The sequence below is a fragment of the Petaurus breviceps genome, unplaced genomic scaffold (assembly GCF_028583685.1).
Source record: "Petaurus breviceps papuanus isolate PSGF00001 unplaced genomic scaffold, PetGlider_PUasm1.0 140, whole genome shotgun sequence".
Taxonomy (NCBI): Eukaryota; Metazoa; Chordata; class Mammalia; order Diprotodontia; family Petauridae; genus Petaurus; species Petaurus breviceps.
The window spans coordinates 53,881,701-53,906,231 of NW_027185698.1; the positions used below are offsets into that span (position 1 = coordinate 53,881,701).

The 24,531-nt window shown below is 43.1% G+C and overlaps 1 protein-coding gene across 1 annotated transcript in view; it reads left to right on the forward strand.

Annotated features, from left to right (window-relative positions):
• ABCC8 (ATP binding cassette subfamily C member 8) overlaps positions 1 to 24,531 on the forward strand; it is a 124,552-nt gene that overhangs the window by 85,311 nt on the left and 14,710 nt on the right. Inside the window, exons 19-34 of the mRNA XM_069073238.1 lie at positions 187 to 285; positions 1,170 to 1,254; positions 2,300 to 2,380; positions 3,083 to 3,220; positions 5,469 to 5,594; positions 9,216 to 9,318; positions 10,067 to 10,356; positions 10,658 to 10,824; positions 11,853 to 11,922; positions 13,861 to 14,018; positions 16,417 to 16,509; positions 19,653 to 19,755; positions 21,253 to 21,366; positions 22,147 to 22,267; positions 22,765 to 22,895; positions 24,441 to 24,519. Coding sequence (XP_068929339.1) covers positions 187 to 285; positions 1,170 to 1,254; positions 2,300 to 2,380; positions 3,083 to 3,220; positions 5,469 to 5,594; positions 9,216 to 9,318; positions 10,067 to 10,356; positions 10,658 to 10,824; positions 11,853 to 11,922; positions 13,861 to 14,018; positions 16,417 to 16,509; positions 19,653 to 19,755; positions 21,253 to 21,366; positions 22,147 to 22,267; positions 22,765 to 22,895; positions 24,441 to 24,519 — 1,958 coding nt within the window. The remainder of the gene's footprint in view (positions 1 to 186; positions 286 to 1,169; positions 1,255 to 2,299; positions 2,381 to 3,082; positions 3,221 to 5,468; positions 5,595 to 9,215; positions 9,319 to 10,066; positions 10,357 to 10,657; positions 10,825 to 11,852; positions 11,923 to 13,860; positions 14,019 to 16,416; positions 16,510 to 19,652; positions 19,756 to 21,252; positions 21,367 to 22,146; positions 22,268 to 22,764; positions 22,896 to 24,440; positions 24,520 to 24,531) is intronic.

The following is a 24,531-nucleotide window of genomic DNA, read 5'->3' on the forward strand; positions in this document are numbered from 1 at the left end:
GAAGGAAGGAAGGAAGGAAGGAAGGAAGGAAGGAAGGAAGGAAGGAAAACACAAAAGAATGACCCTCTTAGGGTAACTTTCTTGGGCTTTGATAAGTTGGTGAGAATGATACATGGGGGCCCTCTGTAAGGCTGGTCTGGGGTAGTCACATTAGAAGCACTCATTGGCACTCACTTTCTTTTTCAGAAAGAGGGGTCCAGTGGCCTATGCCTCCCAAAAACCATGGTTGCTTAATGCCACAGTGGAAGAGAACATTACATTTGAAAGCCCCTTCAACAAACAACGGTAAAAACTTCTCTCTCATGGTGGGAGGTAAGGGGCTGGTGAAATCATTACTGGATGGATCAGCAACCAGCCCTATCTCCACTTCCTCTGCATTCCTACAGTACCACCATCTCCATTTTCCAGAACTTCTCAAGAGCCCAGTCCTGATACCCTCCATCTAGGCTATTTTTAATTGCATCCTCTGACTATGGTCCATATGTTCAGAGAAAACTATTCTCACCATCATTGCTGGGTCACTGTGTACGCTCCCATTCAATTTAACTCCTTAACTCTAGATTTGGAGATCTCAGAATTTTCTGGGTGATTTATTGGAAATGACTCCAAACACAAATTCCCTTTAGCTATCTGGATCCACCTCATCCAGAGCCTCCTGTTTAAGGATGGGAGGAGGAGGGAGGGGACAGGACAAGTGGAGAGCTGTTCTATCTGATGCTGTGTCTAGAGAGAGATAGGGAGGAAGCCTGGGCTCTTGCTTCCTGCCCTCTCTGTCTATGCAGCTCCTCCAGCTCAGTGTGGGAGACACTTCTGGGGTGGGGGAGCTAAGTAAATATTTAATAGTCAGCATGGTCAGTTATCACACCCTCTCTGACATGTAAAGATCACAGGGACCCATTGTTGCTGGGTCACTGTGTATATTCCCATTCAATTTAACTCCTTAAATATTTAACTAGCTCAGTTATGAGCCTGAATAAGGTGGTGAGCCTGGGCACTTTCCTGAATCGGATGGTGTTTGCTCTCTCCCAAGCCAGGAAGGGTCATTAAGCCATCTGTGTCCATGACAGTGTCTCCAACCCCAAATCCCTCTTCTAGATAATGACCCTCTATAAAACACAGAAGAGACTCTTGGGCCAAGCCATGCTATATCCACTTCTGTCCCCTCACAGGTATAAGGCTGTCATTGATGCCTGTTCTCTCCAGCCTGACATCGACATCCTGCCCCATGGAGACCAGACCCAGATTGGGGAGCGGGTTAGTAGCTATCTTCTACAGAACTGGGGCTCTCAAAGCTCACTCTCAAAATGGCCCTTCCCACAACTCTGACTTGTCCCACCCCCACCCCATACCAACCCATTTTCAGAGATCCAGTTACAAGATGCTAAAGAGCTATCTGCCAGGGGTCAAAAACCATTGCCAGGAGCCCCTACAAAGAGAGTTTCTGGGATGAATTTGTCAGGAGGTAGCTGGCTTGGAGAATAACAAGAGAAGTGATAATTTTATCCATCTTAGATAAATAATTTCCTTTGACCTACCTCATTATCTGAAAATTCTTCTTTGAGTAAATCTCTCCAGCTGCAGCCAAAGTCTGTTTCTTCCATGATCATAATTATTATAGTAGTATTGGCAATAACAATTGAAAACACTTTCCTCACCTTTGTGAGGTAGAGTAAATATTATCAAACCCATTTCACCGATAAAAAAAAACTGAGGTCTAGAGAGGTTAACTGACTTGCTCAGGGTCATATAGAAGTAGAAGAGCCAAGACTGGAACCCAGGTATCCCAACCCCAAATCCAATGGCCTTTTCCCACTGTATGCTGCCTTTCATGCAGAAAATAGATATGACATTGTCCACATTTGCTGTTCGGATTAAAAAACCACACCAGCCCTGCCTCCAACCCTTCCTTCTCAAAGAAAACAATCCCAGTTCTTTTATTCTGACCAACTCCATATAATTTAAAGCTTCTTCAGACTGCAAAGGGTTTAAAAGTGAGTTAGAGGAGAAGTGTAGACAATGAGTATAGACAGTCTGCTTCAAAATCTCTCTGAGGCTTTAGGGTTGTCATTATCTAGATAAGAAAGAGCATGAATGAAGTTAGACAAGAAAAAAATAGGTGATAATAGCTTAATAATAATAATATCAACAATATAATAACTTCTAGCTCTATAATAATAATAACTTCAAATTTTCCCTGCCTTGGACATAGATAGCTTCCTCCACAATCAGACTTTAATCCCTATGATGTAGCCCAGGGAGAGGGCAATGCCAATGACCAATTGCTCTCCATTGGTACCAGGGCATCAACCTGTCGGGAGGTCAGCGTCAACGTATCAGTGTGGCCCGGGCATTGTACCAGCACACCAATGTTGTCTTCTTGGTAAGTTTCCCTAGCCGACTCCCCCTCCATCCACACTTCATCCAACCGCATTGTACATGTTCAGCTCCTGCCCTACATGACTATACATTTTACTAGTACAGGTAGGTAGCAGAGTGTTATTAAAGTCCCAGTTTACAAATGAGGCTCAGAGAGGTGGTGACTAGGAAATTGGTGATACAACTAATATGTCAAAAATCAGGTTTCTAAGTTGGGTCATTTGACTCCCAAGTCTAAGATTTAGACTGGGGGAGGGAGGAAGAAAGCACAGAATGTGGGCAGGTGTAACAAATCATAGGAAGCAACTATACCCTACTTTTCTCACCCTGAATACCCCTTAAAGATGTGATGGGAGAAGAAAAGGTGGTTATCCCATTATGGAACTTAAAAATGAAAAAGATGCTAACTATACCACCACCCTACATTTCTATGGTGATTAGCAGCTTATGAAGTCCTTTCATAGATAACTTGCTTGATCCTCACAGGAGCTTTGTGAAACAGGTAGTGTCTCACAGAGGTCCTTGGTGATGAAGCAACTTTTCTAAGTTCATATTGCTAAGTAGCAAGGCATAGAACTAGGATTATTCCAATTAATATTATTATTATATTATATAACATATGTATGTTATGTATAATATATCTATATATTATATAATATAACCACTTTACAAGTTCCTGTCTCTAATCTCTCCTTCCTCTGCTCAGGATGATCCATTCTCAGCCCTGGACATCCACCTGAGTGACCACTTAATGCAAGCTGGGATTCTTGAGTTGCTCCGGGAAGACAAGAGGACTGTGGTCCTAGTGACCCACAAGCTACAGTACCTGCCCCATGCAGACTGGGTAAGAGCCTGGCTGAAGGGCACCAAGGATGATAAGTTTAGGGGGTTAGAGAAAAGAAGAAGGGGAAGGAGGGTGTCAACAACAACTAAGATCCATTCTGATATTTCAATTCAGGTCATTCTTGCAGCCAAACACAGCTTATACAGGAGTTTTCCCAGGGTGGGATTAATCTGACCCAACAGAGGCTACCTAACTGGGCACTCGCTGAGTCTCCAGAAAGGATTCAGTGCTGGTCACAAACTTTCATTCTCTGGAAGTCTGATATTCCCCAGGTCTCTCAGCTCCCAGTCTGCAGCTCCACGTTGCAAACTTCTCTTCCTTTCATTTTACAGACTATTTTCAAAGAAACGCGGGTTTATTATGGCTTGTAGGCAGACATAGTGGCAAAAACATAAGCTAACAAACGTGTGCCAAGTGCAATAGAGATCTCACCAGACCTGGTTTAATGACTAGGGAAGAATATCTTTGTATTAATCATAACAAGCAAAATTGCAAGTAGCCCAAAGGCAGTAGTGAGAGAGAGAGGCATTGATTGTAATCAGTAACTCAACAAGCATTCATATTAAGTTCCAGAGTACTTTGAGGGCTGGACCTGGAGACAGAACAATCTGGGTTCTAATCCTGCCTCTGACACTAATTTTGTGACCTACAGGCATGTCATTTAATCTTTCACAGCCTCGGTTTCTCCATTTGCTATACAAAGACAATTCCTATAGTGTCTGCCTCACAGGGCTGCTGGGAAATTCAAGTATAATAGTGGTGTGAATCACTTTTGAAATTTTAAAACTGTATATGGAAATGCCTTATTATCCTAACTACATTACCAATGTTTTATTGTATGCAAGAAGTAGTGTAAGGCACATTAAGGAAATATTAAAACAGAAAAGGAAGTGGTCCAAGCCTGTAATACAGTTAAGGGATAACAGATAGGCAGCTTAAAAGCTGTACTGGTACCCAAGGAACTCAAAGGTTTTTTTTTCCATTTATTGCTATCATTTATCTTTACATCATTTTTGCTTCCATGCATCTGTCCCAGCTCCCCTAGCCACTGAACCACTCCTCATAAGAAAGAACTGAAAAAGAAAGAGAAAAAAACACTTTGACAGAAGCAATCAATGCATCAATTGAGATTGATAGTGTATGCAATATTCCACATTTTCAGTCCACCACCTCTAAAAAGAAGTGAAGGAGGGGGTGGCTAGGTAGCACAATGAGTAGAGCACCGGCCCTGGAGTCAAGAGGACCTGAGTTCAAATCCGACTTCATACACTTAGCACAAAACTAGTAGTGTGACCTTGGGCAAGTCACTTAACCCCAATTGCCCTACCCTCCCCCCTCCAAAAAAAAGAAAAAAGTGAGGGAGGTGGATTTTCTCAGCTCTTCTCAAAGGTCATGCTTCTTGATTATTATGATCACACAGCATCCTATTTCTATACCCATGGGATGTTCAAAGGAAGGTCTCCAGGGTAATACTTATCTCCCCTTTGGAGGATTTATGGGGTATAGACGGGGCAAGAATCACACTGGATGAGATTTAAATAGGCTGGAAATATAGGAGACAGGTCCTTGAGATTTGGAGGGCAGTTGGGATCGTCCCAATGTCTTTGCATGCTAAGAGTCTTTTGCTGAATAGGCTGCAATCTGTATGAGGAAAGGAAGTTCCCACAACAATGAGGACATGACTCCATGCTTTAAAGTACATTAAGTGCATGTAAATGAATCACACTGACGTCTTTTAAAGTTCTTTAAAAAAAACAGCTTGCTTTCCTTTTTAAAAATGTGTATTGTTTTGTTTTATATATATATATATCACTTTCATTTCCAAATTCTCTCCTCCCCTGCCCCAAATCCCTTGTAGCAAAAGTGACTTTCTTAAGGAAATCAGATGTTTCCCCTCTATCTTACTTTGACTACTCATTTCCTAAATAAGCTCTTTTTTCCCCATAGATAAGACAAGGATCAAATTCATAGCAGTGCTCTGAGTTTCTACAAACTCTGAATGGGGGACCCTATTTAATGAGATTAGACTATAATACAGTTTCCTTGAATTGTAAACAGGAAGAATACAAAGAGGGAGGGAGAAAGCAGCACCCTGGGAGCTACAATAGATCAACTGTACTGCTATGAACCTCTGTGCACAGTTCCTTAGTGAAGGACCCTTTCCCTTCACCAGTCATCCCTCCTTCCCCTGTATCCCTTCTTCCTTTCTAAGGTTACAAGAAGGCAAATTGTATGCTTGTTTTCCCAGATCATTGCTATGAAAGATGGCACCATCCAGCGGGAAGGGACACTCAAGGATATCCAGATGTCTGAGTCTCAGCTATTTGAGCAGTGGAAGACACTCATGAACCGACAAGACCAAGAGCTGGAAAAGGTGGAGCCCTAGGGATTGCTGACCATCTGGGGTTTTCAGCTCCCTCTGTCCCTCAGCAAGGGGAGTAATACCCAACCATTCCCTAGTATGCTTTGTTTGATGACAGGTAGCTCCCTTCCTCCCTGACCCAGGGGGCCCACAGAAAATGAAATGAGCATGCTCTTGATTAAACAATGAGCTGTAAGCCAGCTGGAAAGTGGGCCAGTACTCAAGAACTCTGAGCCAGGGTAAGGAGGCTACCTGCCTTCTCAATGCCCCAGTAGAGACAGAACATGAGCCTAGATATGCTCTAAGTGGTCTCATCTGGCATTTTTGAGGTGCCTGAATGATTGGCCAAGTGAAGGACAACATTAGAAGAAATAACCTAATATCCCTTGTCTAGATAACCATTGGCTCCTTTCACCTCCCCAATTTTATCGATATCTTTTTTGCTTTTAGACCGCCTTCATTTCAAATTATATCCATCCCCCTCCTTCACCCAGTAAGCTATCTCTGGTAACCAAGATTTTGGGGGAGGCAGTTCAACAAAACCAATCAGAATTCCATGCCCATTGTTCCCAGCCTCTACAAATAGAGAAGTAGATGCATTTTCTCAACTTTCCTCTGGGATCAAGCTTCTTGATCATTATAGCTTCATAGCATTAAATTTTTATTCAATTTTAGTTTTTTATTTTTTCATTTATATTTTAATAGTTATGTATTTTGTTTTTCTGGTTTTGCTTACTTCCATTTGTATCAGTTCTTTGAAGTATTTCATGCTTCTCTGAATTCATTTTCATAATTTATTTCATTAGTAATATACCATTAATTCACATACAATAATTTATTTAGTCATTTCAAAACTGATGGGTATCTATTTTTTCCAGTTCTTTCCATCTTCAAAAAGAATATTTCATTTTATATCGAGCCTATCTTTTTATCATTGAACTCTTTACGGTTTATGCTAGACCTCTGGGTCAAAGGATATTTTGATCACTTTTTTTAGCAAAATTTTAAATTGTTTTTCAGAATGGTTGAATCAATTCACAGCTCTACCAACAGTATATTAATGTGCCTAGCTTTCCACAGCCCCGCCAACACTATTTCCAGCTTTTGACATCTTTGCCAAGTTGCTGAGTATGAAATGAAACTTCAGAGTTATTTTGAGTTACATTTGTCTCATTATTAATGATTTAGTATAATATTTCCTATGGTTGTTAATAGCTTGAAGAACTTTTTTTATATTTTTTGACACTATCAACTCCTTTCAGATTAAAGCAGGGAAAGAAAGGCAGGGGGCTCTAGTGATGCAGATGACCCTTCCAGGGTCATCCCCATGTTCCCAGAGAAATTCAGCTTCTTTTCAGGTTCCTAGAGAGGGTTAGTAAGGTGGCAACCAATATGATGAATGCTCTTTGTTATGGCATATACAAAGAAGAGGATGGGAAGTAAAGCTTTACCACATGGCCCCAGACCCTTGGCTTCTAGCCTACCCTTCAAAGATCTAAGTAACCAGAAATAATTTATTGTTATAGTATAAATGTGGTTGATTAGTGGCTTCACCTGATGACCTTATCCAGAGATAAGCCTTTATTTAGAAATGTTTATTGTCCAGTCCTTTCCATATACCTATTAACCCCCTTTACAATAGAATATACTTAATATAGAGAAATATTAATACTTCATACTTATATAGCACTTTAAAGTTTGTAAAGCATTCCCCTTATAATATCTCAATGAGGTAGGTCATCAGTAATTCAGTCAACAAATATTTATTAAGGGTATATATTTATTATAATTATTATAATATATTATAGTATAACATAATCATAAATAATTATAATATATTTAAATATATTATTATATGCAAGACCATGTGTTAAGCACTGAAAATACAAAAAATTAAAAAATAAGAAAGACAAAAACCACTCCTTACTCTCAAGGAGCTCATATTCTAATGTGGGGAAACATGTAAATAATATGTATAACCAAGCTACATACAGGGTAACTGTATATATATGGGAAAACGGGTACTCAGATTAGTGGGGATCAGGAAAGACTTCTTGTAGAAGGTGGGATCTAAGCTATAAGCCAAAGGAAGCTAGAGAAGCCCAAAGGCAGATATGAGAAGGAAGGACATTCCAGGCATGGGGGACAGCAGTCAGGAAATAGAGTGTTTTGTATGAGAACTAGCAAGGAACCTAGAGTAACTGGTCTGTAGACTATATGGTGGGGAGAAAGGATGAGAAGACTGGAGAGGTAGGGAGGGGATGGGTTATGAAGGGTATTGAATGCCAAACAAAGGGCTTTATATTTGATCCTGAAGGTGATGGGGAGCCATTGGAGTTTATTGAATTGCAGGATAACATGCTCAGACCTGCCCTTTAGGAAGATCAATTTAACCTCTAAGTGGAGGATGGACTATGTAGTAAGGAACTTGAGGCAGGAGAACCACCAGCAGGCTATTTCCAGAGTACAGGTAGAAGACAAGGAGAGCCTGTACCAAGGAGGTAGCCATGTCAGAGAAGAGAAGGAGCAGAAATAGCACTGAACTTAGCATCATAGGACCAAAAATTCAAACCCTCTTTCTGCCACTTATTACCTGTATGACCCTGGAAAAGTCCCCTGACCTTTCTGGGCCTCAGTTTCATCTGTAAGATAAAGGGGTTGGAGTACATGGTCACTAAGGTCCCTTCCAGCTCAGGATCAGTGATCCATCTTCCTATGACTAGTTACCCTCTAGGGTCTCCATTTTACAGATCAGGAAACTGAGGTTCATATAGAAATGATAGGTATTGGGTCACACTGCTAGTAAATATAAAAGCCAAAATTTGAACCTAGGTCTTCTGACTCTAAGACCTTTCCAATGAATCTATATAGGCCAGAGCCCTGTTCCATCTATTCAGTTCAATCCTGATTCATTTCAATACTATAAAGACAGTGGCCGAGTGAAGGACAACATTAGAAAAAATAACCTAATATCCCTTGTCTAGATAACCATTGGCTCCTTTCCCCCCCAATTTTGTCTATATCTTTTTTGTTTTTAGACCACCATCATTTCAAATTATATCCATCCCCCTCCTTCACCCAGTAAGCTACCTCTCGTAACCAAGATTTTGGGGGAGGCAGTTCAACAAAATCAATCAGATTTCCATACCCATTGTCCCCAGCCTCTACAATTAGAGAAGTAGATGCATTTTCTCAACTGTCCTCTGGGGTCAAGCTTCTTGGTCATTATAGCTTCATAGCATTAAGTTTTTATTCAATTTTAGTTTTTTATTCTTTTCATTTATATTTTAGCAGTTGTGTATATTGTTTAAAGAACTTATTCCATACTATGTACAAAGTACTAGATTCAAGGCTGAAGAAAAATAAAGTTTAGAAAAGACATGACCCTGCTCTCATAGAGCTTAGAGTCTAGAATGGGAGAAAGCATATTTACAAATAACCACAAAACAATTTTGAATATAGTGTGTCATGGGAAAGTTCAGAAATCCCTTAAGGCTGAGAACAAAGCAGGCTCCAAGGAGGAGGTGACCCAGAAACATGGATTTGTCTCATTCTTGCCTCCCCATCCCACTTTCTTGGCTCAGGGAAGAGCAGCTAGTAATAAGTGATTTTCTCTCCCTGCCTATCTTTCAGGAGACTGTGGTCATTGAGAGAAAGAACATGGAGGTACCAAAGGGTCTGCCCAGGGCCATGTCCTCCCGAGATGGGCTCCTGCTGGATGAGGAAGAGGAGGAAGGTGAAGCCGTCTTGGTGCCCAGTTCTCAGGGACAGTCCTAGGCCTCAAAAAGGTGGCCAAACTAGAGATATGGTGGTAGCCCTTGTCTCTGCCAGTGAAGGGGAGGTTTGAGGACTGGTGTCCTTGGAGTAGGGTGGTCCTAGGATTGAGACCACTTTGGGAATCGGTCATTGAATTAAGGGACTAGGTCTAGGACTTGGGGACTCTGAAGGGCAACAATCCTGAGGTCTTGAGGTCCTAGGGAAACATCCTTGAAATTTGGAGGGCAGTTGAGATGGGCCCAGTGTCTTTGCATGCTAAGAGTCTTGCTGAATCTATGTAAATAGATTAACCCCACATGCTAAGGAGTAGGCTTAGTGAACCTAATTTTCAGGGATTTTCTCATTCCCAAAGAAGTGACTATAATTGGAAGAGTAGAGGAGAAGAGAAAGGTACAGCCTCCTTGCTCACCCTGGCAAACATTTACAAGAGCAGCCAATACTTAAGGAGGTGACCACTTTGGTCCATGAGTGGAAGCATTCCTGGGAACTTGAGAATAAAGGGGATTTAGACTTGGGAGTCCAGAAAGCTACATCCCAGATACAACTCCACTGCCAATTTTCTTTGTGCTAAACCTCTTTGTTAGTTTCTTTCTCCATCTATAAGATAGTGGTAAAACTCCCTGGTCAACCTACCTCCCAGGGCAATTTTGTGAAGATTAGATTGGATCAAATGAGATAACAGATCCAAAACCCTTTGAGAGGTATAGAGCCATGCAAACATGGGGTGACGGTAAAATCATCCCTACCACTCACAGAGGATATGGCAGAGAGTGAAGAAGAAGACAATCTTTCATCTCTGCTGCACCAACGAGCCAAGATACCATGGCAAGCCTGTGCCAAGTACCTGTCCACAGCTGGTGTACTGCTTCTGCCCCTGCTGTTCTTCTCACAGTTGCTCAAGCATATCGTGCTGGTTGCCATAGACTACTGCCTAGCCAACTGGACAGATAGTGCCCTGGCCCTGGGCCCAGCTACAAGGAACTGCTCCCTCAGTGAGGTAGGTAGGCCAGAAGGTCCAAGAAAACAGGGAGGGCCAGAGGTGCCCTGGGGCATGGAATGCCAGCAAACTAGCAAAAATGGAAATGGGAAATATGGGTGGGGCTACAGAATGCTAAGCACACTAACAGTGCTATTGAAGTTGTGAATTGGTCTAAACATTCTGGAAAACAATTTGGAGTTTTGCTCTTTGAAAAAAAAATAACCAAAGTGTGCAAAGGAGAGCATGAAAGAGTGAGACTGTGGGCCCCTCACTTTGCAGGGAGACTCTGAATAACCTTTTATGGTTTTGACCATCGCAGGATTGCTCCTTCGACCACAGGGTCTATGCCATGGTATTCACAGCTCTGTGCAGTCTGGGAATCGTACTGTGCCTGATCACATCTGTCACTGTGGAGTGGACAGGCCTGAAAGTGGCCAAGAGGCTGCATCGAAGTCTGCTGAACCAGATCATCCTGGCCCCCATGAGGTATCTCCCTCCCCAGCCTTCCCACTTCCCACCATAAAAACGCTATTTTGTCTCTTTCCCACAACATGGACATGCTACCTTGTGTCCTCCCCACCACAATGAGATGCTACTTTGTCTTTTCCCCATCACACTAGGATACTACTTTGTCTCCTCCCCTATCAAGTATTCTCGGCCTCTCCTCGGGGAATCCCCCTTGTCCTTTATTTATCTTCCATCTCCCTCTCCCCAGTGAGGTACCTTTCCACCTCTCCAGTGGGGTCCTCTAATGCCCTTTCCCCTGAGGCGTTTGGTTCTACCTTCCTACTCTCTGCTAAAGAGTTCTCTTCTCCTTGTCCAGTGAGATACCATCCCCCTACCTCATCTCTCCATTCTATTCAGACCAAAGTTTATGAATTCATCAATTCCTTCCACAACGGCCGCAAATTACAATTGATTTGCTGTCCATGGTTGGCTAATAGTCCACATGGCTACTCATCAATCAATAAACTGACAGTTTTACTTGATATTTTATAAACCCTCCACCTCATATTGTATGCCTGGGTTGTTTTTTGGTTTGTTTGTTTTTTGTTTTTTTTTTTTACTCTTTGCTGTTCAGATAATTGTGTTGATACCATGCATCAAAACCTGATTGTAAGGATTAGGAACTCCTACCTGAAAGAAATCCCTCTACTGGTACAGACTGGTACCTTTCTGCAACTTATAATACCTAGAGTACTTAAGGACCTACCCAGGTTCATATGACCAGAATATGTCAGCAGCAGGACTTGAACCCAGGGATTCTGGCTTTGAGGCTGAATCTCTATGTGTTACACCATACAACTGGCTATGCTATGTGTTCCCATAGCAGCCTGGACAGATGGGAGCTTGGAGGAGCTGTACTGCACTCTGGGGTAGGAGGGGAATGGGAAGAAGTCATTTCTGGGAACCAGAGCCTAGATACACACTTGAAATAAATTGCTAAATAAATATACTTACATCATGAACAGGTGCTGGAATGAGAGGCTTTCCTTTCTCTTCCTGTCTCTTAGGTTTTTTGAGACAACTCCACTTGGAAGCATCCTAAACAGATTTTCATCTGACTGTAACACAATTGACCAGGTAATGAGATCTGAGGTCTAGTTTCCATATGCTCAAAAGGGAAAGAGAGGCTGGGATTCTCTGGGGTCTTTTCTTAAATCATGCCATCCTGTGAGTTAAGGGGGAGAAATTCCCTGCTGAAAAATGAGCAAACACATACTCCCCCTGCTGCCTAACCCTGTGCCAAGTTCCAAAGCATTTGATACAGATATACTTGAGAGGAGAGGGAAGGACTCAGAAAGTAACATAAAGGACACAGGTATTTATGACCTTTTGACAATAATCAATACCTAATTCTTTAGTGTATAGCCTGTCCCTAAAACTTCAGGCCACTCCAAGCACAGCCCAAGACCTTCCCAGGGATACATACATGTGCGTGCCCACACACACACACACACACACACACACACACACACACACACAAGAACACAGACACACAAGGAAAGCAATCCGGGTAATCAGTTTCCCACAAATTACACTATTGCACCATGACAAGGTCTCACCTGGCACTCTTGTTCACCCCACTTTCAAAATTTTTACTGAGTAAAAGCCAGTTTAGGGAGCACCAGCTTTGGATCCCCCTGCTTTTGTATTCTAGCTACAAACAGCCTCAGAGTGGGAGAGACTGGTGCCTTTGTTAGGGCCAAAGAAAAAGCTCTTGTCTTCCTACTCCCACAGATCAACTGCCTTGAGTCCTTGCTTGTGGTCATACCCTGAATCCTTGCTGTATCCTTGTCCTCAAGGCCAGGGACAACATTACGACAAAGCCTGACCAGTACTTGTAAACATTTTGGGTTAGGGTCTCAAAAAAGACCTTCACTATACTAACATCTGCTCCAATTATCATATATATAAATATATTTAGATGTATGTGTATGTATATATACATATAAATTCTACAGTACTTTGAAGTTTGCAAAGCACTTTACAAATATCATCTCATTTTATCTTCACAGGAACCCTGGGAAGTAGGTAGTATTACAGATGAGGAAACTGAGGCAAGCAAAGGATAAGTGACTTGCCCAGGGCCACATAGTTAGTATCTGAGAATGGATTTGAACTCAGGACATTCTGAGTGAGGGCAGACCTTTTATCTATTATGATAAGTAACTTCACTACAGGTCCTAATAGTACAACTAGGTTCAAAACAACATATAATAACTTTTGTTGTAGGGAAAACTGAATTTAACATTTACTAAGCACCTGTTATGGACACTTACACTGAGTGCTAGGAGGGATAAAAAATTAATAAGATATAATGCCTGCCCACAAGGAGGATATAGTCTACTTAGAGGGACCACACTCCTGTCAGTGAAATGACTAGCAAGTAATTAAAAATAACAAGTGTATGATGCAGACAGAAAGTGGCAAAGTTGTATTTAGGAATTCTTTCTGTGAAGAGGGATGGTGGCAGTGACCCAGAGTACAGGTACAGGAAACAGCACAGATGGCAACCCAAAGTGGGGGAGGAAGGAGTAACATGGTAGTTGGAATACAGGGGACAGTCTGATGGGGGTGAGGAGGACAGTGGTGCAACAGTCTGACCAAGCAAGAATGCAACTGCTCCAGGAGAGGAGGCAGCCCTTTGCCCAAAGACTGCCACTGACTTCAGCAGAGGGGCAGAAAGGCAGGTCCAAAAAGAGAGGGTCTCTTGGAGAGAAAGCCTTGAAGTAGAAGCCTAGATGAGAGACTGGAAGAACCACATGATACAGCCCAATGGAAGCCCATGAGATAGAGGGGGATGGACCCACCTCCCTCCTGCACACCCCACCCAGTGTTGGTGGTCCAGAACAAAGCTCCAGGAACCCTACCTAAGTTACCTCTCTGGGATGTGTCATGGGTGGCAGGCCAGGAAGAGAAGGTCATGGTAGGTTAGTGAATTCTGGGGAATGAATAAACACTTCCTATTTGGACCTTTGCCCTATTCTCCTTCCGCTCTCTCTCCTGCTCTCCTTTCAGCACATCCCTTCCACTCTGGAGTGCCTGAGTCGCTCCACGATGCTCTGTGTCTCTGCACTAGCAGTCATCTCCTACGTCACCCCTGTGTTCCTCATTGCCCTTCTGCCTCTGGCCATCGTGTGCTACTTCATCCAGAAGTACTTCCGGGTGGCATCCAGGTAACTTTCATTTCTTAGAAACATTTTTTTTTTCCCTCATGGGAAGTTGGTTCTGAGAGTCATTGTGTTAGTAACTTAAGTTCAACCTCAGACTGCAGCCATCTGCATTTGGCCATGGGGACATTCCCAACAGGAAGCTCCAGTGACCTTGGGGTGGAAGACCAGACCCAGGAGAGAAGGAACCCGTAGGTTAAAGATGATAGGTCTGAAGAAGTAAGAACCTTTGATAATCTGCAAAATCTTTACTGACCAGTTGAACTCTGCTATAGCCCAGTGGTTAGGAAACACTGACCTGCAAAATCTATTTGCAATTTTAAAGAAAAATGGTACCTTTGCTTACATAATCTAGATTGCCCAGATAATTTTGCTATCTCTATAAATGTCTACCTCTATAGCATACCTCTATAGATGTCCACATGAAGAAATTCAACAATTTCTATGTTTTCAGTTGACATTGACTCTAAACACTCCATATAGCGTTTCCTCAGAGCTCACTTGGGCCACTCAGGGGACTGCCTTGACCTTCTTCCTCCCCCACTGGACATAGAGGACTTACATTTAATACACACAGGGACAGTTGTCCCACCTACTGAGCTGTGGCAGTGACATGGAGGGCATGTGCCATGGTCATCTGGAGTCTACAGTGTATTCCTCAAAGGTGCAGGCAGTAGGGTGGGTGATTCTTAGGTTGCCATGGGAACCATCCTGCTTTTCCTCTTTTATGTTGTCAGTCATATCCACAGCATTGTTGTTGCACTGACACCCCTTTGTGGAACATTTAACATCAAATTTTGCACCTCAGATCCCCAGGGCTATTCCTGGGTGAAATTGGAAGAAATATCATAAAGAATATTTATGGATAGAGCACCAGATTCAGGATTCAGGATGATATGAGTTTAAATCCTGCCTTGAGCAGTTACTAGCTGTGTGACCCTGGGCAAGTCACCTGACCTCCCTCAGCTTCCTTATCTGTAAAGTGAGGGGGTTGGACTCAGTGATCACTAAGGTCCCTTCTAGCCCTAAATCTGTAATCTTATATTCCTAGACACTTATTCCCCACTTGGTACCCATCAGAGACAGGGCTTTCCCCTACCCCAAACCATCTTGTGAGACCCAGCTCACTAGGTCATTGCAGTGTAATAAAGGATTAGCAGACCAGGATTCAAGACACACACATAGTAGCCCAATTCTGCCACTTACCTGGCTATTTCCAAACCTCACCTTACACATCTGTAAAATGGGGGTAATAATGTCTGTCTACAGAGAAAGCCTGGAATCATAAAAAACTAGCCTTAAAGTCAGGAATTCATAAGTCCAGTCCCATGTCCAGCACAAAAAGCCTAAATCTCTAAGCAAGCCACATCATATTTTAATGCCCAGGCAATTCTCTTATGACAATAAGTTACAGACAAGTTTCTGATCTGCATCTATGGAGGGACTTCCCCAAACAAAGAAATTATAGGTCTGTTCCAGAAAAGAAACCTTCCCACCCAGGGTGTTTTGGTGTGCTGAAGACAACTAAGTAGTACAGTGCATAGAGCACTGGGCCTGGAGTCAGGAAGACTGAGTTCGAATGTGGCCTCAGACACTTACTAGCTGTGTGACCCTGGGCAAGTCACTTAACCTCAGTTTCCTCAGCTAAAATGTTTTATTGTGAAGATTGTTGTGAGAGTCAAATGTGATAACATTTGTAAAGCACTTAGCACAATGCTTGGCGCACAGTAGGAGCCATATCAATGCTATTCCCTTTCCCTACTGTAGCAGCAACCAGGCTGGCATACCCAGAATGACTGCTAGCACAGGTTCTTAGATCTGCTTTACTAAGAAAGATAGCTGTTTAAGGGGTCAATGATCTTTTCTAATTACATTCACTAGTTCAGGGAAAAAGTCAGCACCCTGAACTTCAGAGAAAATACAAGCAGAGAAATAAAGACTAATAGACAGGGCTTCTAATTGTTTGAGAAATTAGCACAGATGAACAGACAGACTGTCTGACCAACTGTCTTACCAAGGCAATATATACATAGTTCCCAAAGAAAGAAGCACCAACATCTAGATTTTTCAAAGCCAGGGGGTTCCTTAACAGCTACCTAGAGTCTCATCTTGTCAAATCACAAGAACATTCTTCCAGTGAATGAGCCCCAAAGCAAAATGCTAACCTCAGAGTATATATACCCTTGTGACTCAGTGCCTAATTAGAAATTAACAAAAGGTGTGAAAGCCTTCCTACCAGCAAGCCTTCCCTAAGCAAGCTTCCCTTAATGGGCTCCACTTGAAGCCTATTAATGGGTGGGGAAGATCTTATATTCCATTAAGATTACACCTACTCAGGCAAGTGTAAGGCAGGACATGGCATGAGTGTGACTTAAGGTCATCATTATCGCCTGTTTTCCTACAGGGACCTGCAGCAGTTGGATGACAGCACCCAGTTGCCCCTGCTCTCCCACTTCTCAGAGACAATGGAAGGTCTCACCACCATCAGAGCATTCAGGTACAGGCCCATCCTCCCATCCATCCACACCATGGTGACAGGGGCAGTCAGAAGGTCATGCACCACTTGGGCAATGGCCCAAAGACTGGCAAAGCAGTGACTGAACTGGGTCAAGATACATGGGGCACACAATGACTGCTGCTGGGGACTTAAACAGCATGATGGGGTCAACTGGAATGCAAGCACACGGTGTTAGTAAGACTGACACATGGAAAAGGGATTGGACTTTTTCTGCTGGACCACAAAAGACAAAACTTAAAAACAGTGGGTGAAGAAAAGCAAATTTTAGTTCAATGATAATGAAAAACCTTCTTAATAATTAGAACTAATTAAGCATCATTAATATGCTTAAAAAGACATTGTCTCCAAAGTCAAAGGACCTGAGTTTGTATACCATTTTGAATCCCTGTGTAAATGTGGGCAAGTCCATTAACCAACTCTGGACTTCTATTTCCTCATCCGTAGAATGACTAGATGCCCTCTGAGATCCTTTTGAACTGAACAAAGCTATGGATGATTTAAATGTGAAATGGCTTGCCTTCAGTATTAGTGAGTTCTACATCACTGGAGCCCTTGCCCAAGCATGGAAACAACAGGACAGAGGTTCTTGGTCTGGGGTCCATGAACTTATTTTTTGTTTCATATTTTGCTGACCAATGCTTCAATATAATTTGTTTCTGTTATAATCCTATGTGCTTTATTATAAAGACATTATTCTGAGGAGGCATCCCTAGGCTTCATTAGACTATCACATGGGTCTATGACACGAAAAAAGTAGAGAGACCCTGACATAGCACAAAGAGTAATAAAATTGGAATCAGAGGTGGTGGTTGTTATTGAGTTGCTTCAGTCATGTCTGACTCCGTGACCTCATTTGGGGTTTTCTTGGCACAGACAATGAAGTGGTTTGCTATTTCCTTCTCCAGCTCATTTAACAGATGAGGAAACTGAGGCAAGCAGGGTCAAGTTATTTGCCCAGGGCACACAGTCTGAGGTCAGATTTGAACTCATGAAGATGAATCTTCCTGATTCTAAGTCACTGTATCACCTATCTGCCCTGGAGTCAGAAGCCCTAGGTTCAAATCCTTCCTGCTACTGAATATTTATGTAGTAGTAGTAGTGACTTGGGCTAGATGATCTCAATAGTCCCTTCCAGATCCAAGCCTATGGTCCTAAATGGTCATTCAGCTAGTGTTTTAAAGGGGATTCCTATTCTAATATGCTGAGCTGGATGACCTCTGTGGTCCCTTCCATGAAGTTCATAGGACCATAGATCTCAAGCAGGAAGGAGCCTTATAGCCCATTCAGTCCTACAAAGAAGGAAACTGAGGTCCACAGAATTAAATGACTTGCCCAATGTCACATAGGTAATGTCAGAGCTGGTATTTGAACCCAGATTGTCAGGCTCCAAATCCAATTCATTTTCTACTGGATCCATGATTTCCTAAAGAATCCAGTCCCAATTCATGGACCACATAGACTGATCTGAGTTGCCTTTCAAGTTCCTAGCTCCTTCTTAGAACTGGTTCTTTGTTTGGGCCCTGAGGCTTTAACTTCTCACTATTTTCTAAACCTCTACTGACCGACCAAACTCTATGTGAAGCACTACAATGAGCCTTCTGATATTCTCAAGGTTTTTTCAGTTCCCTGGGTTCAAATGTCTGCTGCCCCAAACCCTAGTTTCTTCTTTTTGTCTTTCTCCTCCTACCACCACCATAGCTTGATTCCCAGTTCTAACATATGCTCTCTACTTCCTTTCTTACTCCTTCTTTAGGTTGGCCCATATCCCTCTCTTGGCTAGGAGACTCATGCCAACATATCCAGCTCCCTTATGGATCTCTGCCCCAGCAGAAAACAGTCTGTTTTGACCTAGAATACTCGCAAGCCAATTTGGTGTTTTCCTACCTGGAAACAGGATGGACTTTGTCCATCTTCGATCCTGGGTTCATTCTCAGTCAACCAAGAAACATTCCCAGTGCTTGGAGGGTCGTTAGTTCTCTGCTCACATTTCTGTGTAACTGTTTGCTCTCTAATCTCTCCCACTACCCACCACCCCCATTGATCAGGGGTGGGGAAAGGTAATACCCAACAGGTCCAGTGTTTCCATCACTTCAAAAATCAGAATAATTCCAGGGATAGGGAACCTGTGGCCTTGAGGCCACATGTGGCCCTCTAAGTCCTCAAGTTCTATAAAGTTTGGATTCAGTCATTTGAGGACCTTGAGGGTCATATGTGGCCTCAAGGCCACACATCCCTCACCCCTGAACCCAATCCACAGGTCAAACCAAATTTTATAAAAAATAATATCTTTCCTCTCAGGCAAATCCCAGACCCCTTGAACAACTTCTCCTCTCTTGGACTCAATTTCTTTTTCCTTAAAATTAGGGTCATGGATTAGATAATCTCCCAGTTCTCTTCTGACTCAAAATCCCATTAACTATTCAAACAGCCAATAAACAAACAGTTAGTAGGTGTCCTATGCAAAATGTGTTCAGTTCTGGCAAAGGTATCAATTCAGCTGGGACTGTGCAGAATCTTTGTCCTTAAGTAAATTACAATCTATTGTAGGGATAAAACCTTAATATGTGACACAAAGCTAGAACCAAGGTGGAGCGACTAGTGTTTTGACCCAGGGCACTGGAATTGAGGAGACACAAACACTGAATATGTGTATTTCTTCAACATTATGGAGGCTACGTAGCAATGAATTCTGCCTCCTGCTCAACTGAATTGGTCTTAACTACTTCTGGTATTATTTTCATCTCATGAATTACAGAGTTGATTTCAGGGCATATTTCATCCTGTTTGCCCTGGGTGTCAAAATTGCTTATCATGGATCTGATTACCAAGTATAGGGTGGTGAGGTGCAGGAGTGCATAGAAAGGAGAAACGAATTGTGTATCAGTATTGTCCCTGACTCAGCACCAGATTAGGAGGGCCACCCTGGGGTTCTTCTGACTACACACACAATTCCACAAAAACACACATCTTGACAAAAGAACAAAGCTGGAGAGAGAATAGAGGGAAATGAGTCCAGTTTTCTGTTCCCATTACAGCATGCCACCTCCTCACTCTTGTAGCATCTCAGGAAAGGAGAGGACCAGATGCTCACTCACCAGCCAATCTTTCACCTCCTCTTCCAGATATGAGGCCTTGTTCCAACAGAAGCTTCTCAAGTACACTGACTCCAACAACATAGCCTCACTCTTCCTCACAGCTGCCAACCGATGGCTGGAAGTCCGAATGGCAAGTCCAGACCCCTTGGGGAATAAGAGGAAGTTTTGGGGGTGAGAGTCAAGGGTGTATCCAAAAACAACCTTCAGAGGTGAGGGTGGGGAGTCTGAAGATGAAATTAAATTCATTAATAATATTGAATGTTAATTATTAATATAATTATCTGTAATAATATTAATTATTAATAATATTGCATATAATTAGGTAGAATATAATTATATATTCTACCTAATTAATAGCATTACTAAATTAATTAAAAAATTAAAAACATTAAAAAGGTGCTTTTGTCATAGGAAGTCCAAGTTATCTGGTTGGGAGGAGGGAGAAAAAAAGGAAGGTGGAATCATCATCCTCATCTTCCTCATCATCATCATTTATTTAGTTCTTTAAGGTTTGCTACATTTTACATGTTATCTCATTTGATGCTCAGAACCAGTGAAGTAGGTATTAATATTCCCATTTTACAGATAAGAAAATTGAAGCACAGTGTGGTTAAGTGACTTGCCCATACTCGTGGTTAGTTAAGTGTCTAATGTAGGATTTGAACTCAGGTCTCCCTGACTCCAAATTCACCAAGCTGCCTCACTAGAATTATCCATCCATACAGTATAAATCAGAATAACAGTAAAAATGTGAGCATTTTAGAGATCTCTCAGTGGAGCAGTCTCATTTCTCAGGCTCAATTCACCCAACAAGCATTTATGTACTGCATCTGGGGCCCTTTGCTGTGCACCGGGGATATAAAGAGAGCCCAGGCTCTAATCTCAAAGACCTTGTAAGGGCTTTGAGAAGGAGAAATAACTTCCAAAGAAGTAACCATCAGGGTGGAGGTGGGCTGGGAGCAGAATCCATACCAGGTGTAGAGGATGGTGAACAAGGCAGGAATTGAGAGAGGGTAGAAGTGATTGGGTGAGGGGCAAGGGAATCTAGTTTGGCTGGAGCCTAGAGCATATGAAGGCAAGTCATATGTGATAAGACTGGCTAGAATCAGTCCAGAGAAGGTGAGCTGCCCAAAGTGTCACAGCTAGTAAGTGGCAAAACCCAGACTACAGCCTCTCTCTCTCCCTCCGGTCCTCTGTTCCTCCCACTCTTAAGCACCAGGACAAGACAGGATGCCTCCCAAATGAGAGCAGGATACACCATGTACCTCCATCATCCCTTGGGTACAAACCCCTGAATGTCGGACCTAAATCACCCCACCACCCCTCATCTTTCCTCATCTGTCTTCTTGCTCCCTATGTGCATGAATATATGTGTGTGTATGTATATTTATGTCTATGGGTGAAGGCATATGTGTCAAATATGGTCATTTCTGCTAAATCATCTATGTATACTGGGTGGATGAAATGTGTGTAAAAATGTGTGTATGTATGAAGACATAAGTGATACTCAAAAAGTGTGTGTGTGTGTGTGTGAAGCCTTTGCCTGTATACAGTGCAGTTCAGAAGGATTTGCAGGGAAGTTATCTGGGGAGCTCACAATGCCTGAAGAGTCATCTTGTTCTCCCAGGAATACATTGGCGCCTGTGTGGTCCTCATTGCTGCTGTGGCCTCCATCACTAAATCCCTGCACAAGGAGCTGCCTGCAGGACTGGTGGGGCTGGGCCTCACCTATGCCCTCATGGTGAGTGAGGCAAGGTAGATCCCCTGTTCTGGTAAGAGAAGGGTGAGGGGCCTTATTCCTAATGGGTCGCCAACATTAAATGATCAGTATCTCAGGGCCCTCAAATCTTTCAGGTCAGAGACACCCATGACTTTTAGGTAGAAAAGTTTACAAAACTTTATACTGTTCCCAACCCCCACCCCCCAAACCCTACCCCTCCCAAAGTAGGGCAGGGATCACTGCTGGAGCTGGACTGAATCTGAAAAGTGATACCTCTTACTCCAAGGTTGGATTTTAAGAGTTTACAGTCTAACATCCACCTACCGATTTCTTCCAGGTCCCATTTAAGTATGATTATGGGAACAAAGGCCCCATAGGCAATTCTCCCTTATAGCCTATTCTTCCCAATCCCTTTTCCCCAGTTGTAGAATCTCCCCACACTCTTCTAGGTTCCCCTTCTTAAAACAATGGAAATTTCAGTCCATTGTCCTGCCTGACTTCAGGTCCAAGTTTTAGAAATGATGTTACTACATCCTCCCTATACTCCCCTAGAGACAGACCACTGGCTGAGCTGACCCTGCTCCCAAATTAATCAATGAAGAAATGTTAATTAAGTCCTACTATGTGGCAATCACTGTGCTAAGAGCTAGGGATATGAAAAAGGTCAAAAACGGTTCCTGCCTTCAAGAAGCTTACAATCTGATGGGTTCCAAACTCATAGCCCCCAACATTACTTGTAGTCTTCTCCATCTGTGAAGAAAGACAGTGATCCCCTTTCCTGTGGCCTGGTTTTCTCCACAGGTGTCCAACTACCTAAATTGGATGGTGAGGAACCTGGCAGACATGGAGATTCAGATGGGGGCTGTAAAAAGAATTCATGGGCTTCTGAAAACTGAATCTGAGAATTATGAGGGCCTTCTGGGTAAGGAGACTCAAGAAGAAGGAAGTATGAAGCTCTTCTGGGTCAAGGAGCTCAGGAAATCAGGGGCTTCTAGGAGAGGTGACTCAGAGGGAGAGTGAGGGACAGAGAGGGAAAGTGTGAGACTTCTGAGGGAGGTGGCTTAGGGGAAGAGTGTGGGACTGCTGGGTGAGAAAGGTCAGGGGAAGGAAGAGGAACTTTTGGTGAGGGAAGACGTGGGGAAGAATAAAGGACTGCTGGGTGAAGGCCCACATTCTGGAAGGACAGAGTCAGGGGCTCCTGGGTGAGGCACATGCATTAGCAGATAAAGGGAAGGACTCCTCAGTGAGGTAGAATAGCAGATAAAGCTCAGGGCTTCAAGAGAAAGGACCCAGAATCAATCCAGAATGGAGCCAGGGTACCTGAGGTTCTGGGAACAAGAAGTTAGCCTGAGTTGGGCTTTCCGTTAGACCCCTTCTGGTGGTCCTCTCCCTTATTCCTGCCTCCCACTGCCTTCTCAGCTCCATCCCTGATACCAAAGAACTGGCCGGTCCAAGGGAAGATCCAGATACAAAACCTGAGTGTCCGCTATGATAGCTCCCTGAAACCCGTCCTGAATCACGTCAATGCCCACATCTCCCCAGGGCAGAAGGTCAGTACTGAGCCCTGGTGCGGGGGGAAGTGGGCAGGAGAGACAGGGAGGGGAGCATCAGGGAAAGGGGAGGAGAAGAGGTGAGTTCCAGGGTCACATAACCTCAAGTCAAGGTCCAGTCCTACACCAGCCTTACTACTCAGCTCTTTTGGTCTGGAATCCCACGGTTTCCCTCCCCAGACCATTTTAGGGCTTTGGTCCAACACACATACCCAGTGACATTAGGGCCAGTCCTCCTTATTGTAGCCTCAGAGGGGATAGGAGTGGCAGCCTGCTCCTTCCTTTCCTTTATTGAGGTCTGAGACATTTGACATGAGTAGCAAGAGAAAAAGGAAGGAGAGATATTTCCTAGGATCATCTCTTTCCCTGAGATGAGGAACCTAAGCCCACAGTCTCTCTCTGTTTCTGTCCACCTCACTGTGACACTTGTGTGTTCTCTCAATCTCTCTCTCTCTCAATCTCTCTCTCTCTCTCTCTCTCTCTCTCTCTCTCTCTCTCTCTCTCTCTCTCCCCCTCTCCCTCTCCCTCTCCCTTTCACTCTCCTTCTCTCTGTCTTCCTCCCCATCACTCTCTGTCTCTCTTTAAACTTTATACATGATAAAAGTGAGAATAAGAGTAATAGCACTGGCCCCAGAGTCAGTAAGAGCACCAGCACCAGAAGCAGGAGACCTGGGATCGGTTCCGGGCTCAGATACTTACTTAACACCCACACAAAATAACTGGCCCTGTAACCTTGAGCAAGTTACTTAACCCCAATTGCTTTAAAAAAAAAAGTGAGAATAAGGTAGCTCCTTTTGTCTCATACCAGAGATGCCCTCATAAACATGCAGCCCAGGAAAGGGAGGCCTGATGTGTTCCCAAACCAGTTGATTTGAAAACCTAGTCACACACAGATATACACACGCACATACATGCACATACACTCACAGATCCATATACACTTTTTTTTGCGCAGGGAAAGGAGGGAGGAGGAAAGGGGTCCAGACCTGTGATTTCATTAATGAAATGAATTCCCATTGAGGAAACTCCTTCCACTTATGCAAAACAGCAACTTACAGTGTTAAAGTTGCTAAGGGTACAGAAAAGTTAGATGACCCACAAGGCTAGGACATGTCAGAGGCAGGAAATGAACCCAGGTCTTCCTAATCCTAAGGTCAGTTATCTTTTATGCCATATTGTTCTTCTATGTGTATGTACACACATAGATACAGTTTATTTACATGGATGTACATTTCATATTTATACAGAGAAATGCACTATGTGTATACATAAATACATGCAAATATTCACACATATATACATATATGCATACACAGATAAACAGAGGCATGCACACAAAATCATGAATAAATAAACACAATTATAGGCACATAAACAAATAGATATGCAGCCCATCCTGGAGATTTTTTCCTCATCTTCTTTAGAAAACAAACTAAAAGCCTCCAATCCATCCTTGGCTGAGCTCCTCAGAGAGCTTGATCAGAGCCTGGGAGGGCTTGGTCCATGACTCTCCCAAAGCTACTCCTTGGGTCGTTCCTATTGCAGATTGGAATCTGTGGCCGAACAGGCAGTGGAAAGTCATCTTTCTCTCTGGCCTTCTTCCGTATGGTTGACATGTTTGAAGGTGGGTCCTCCT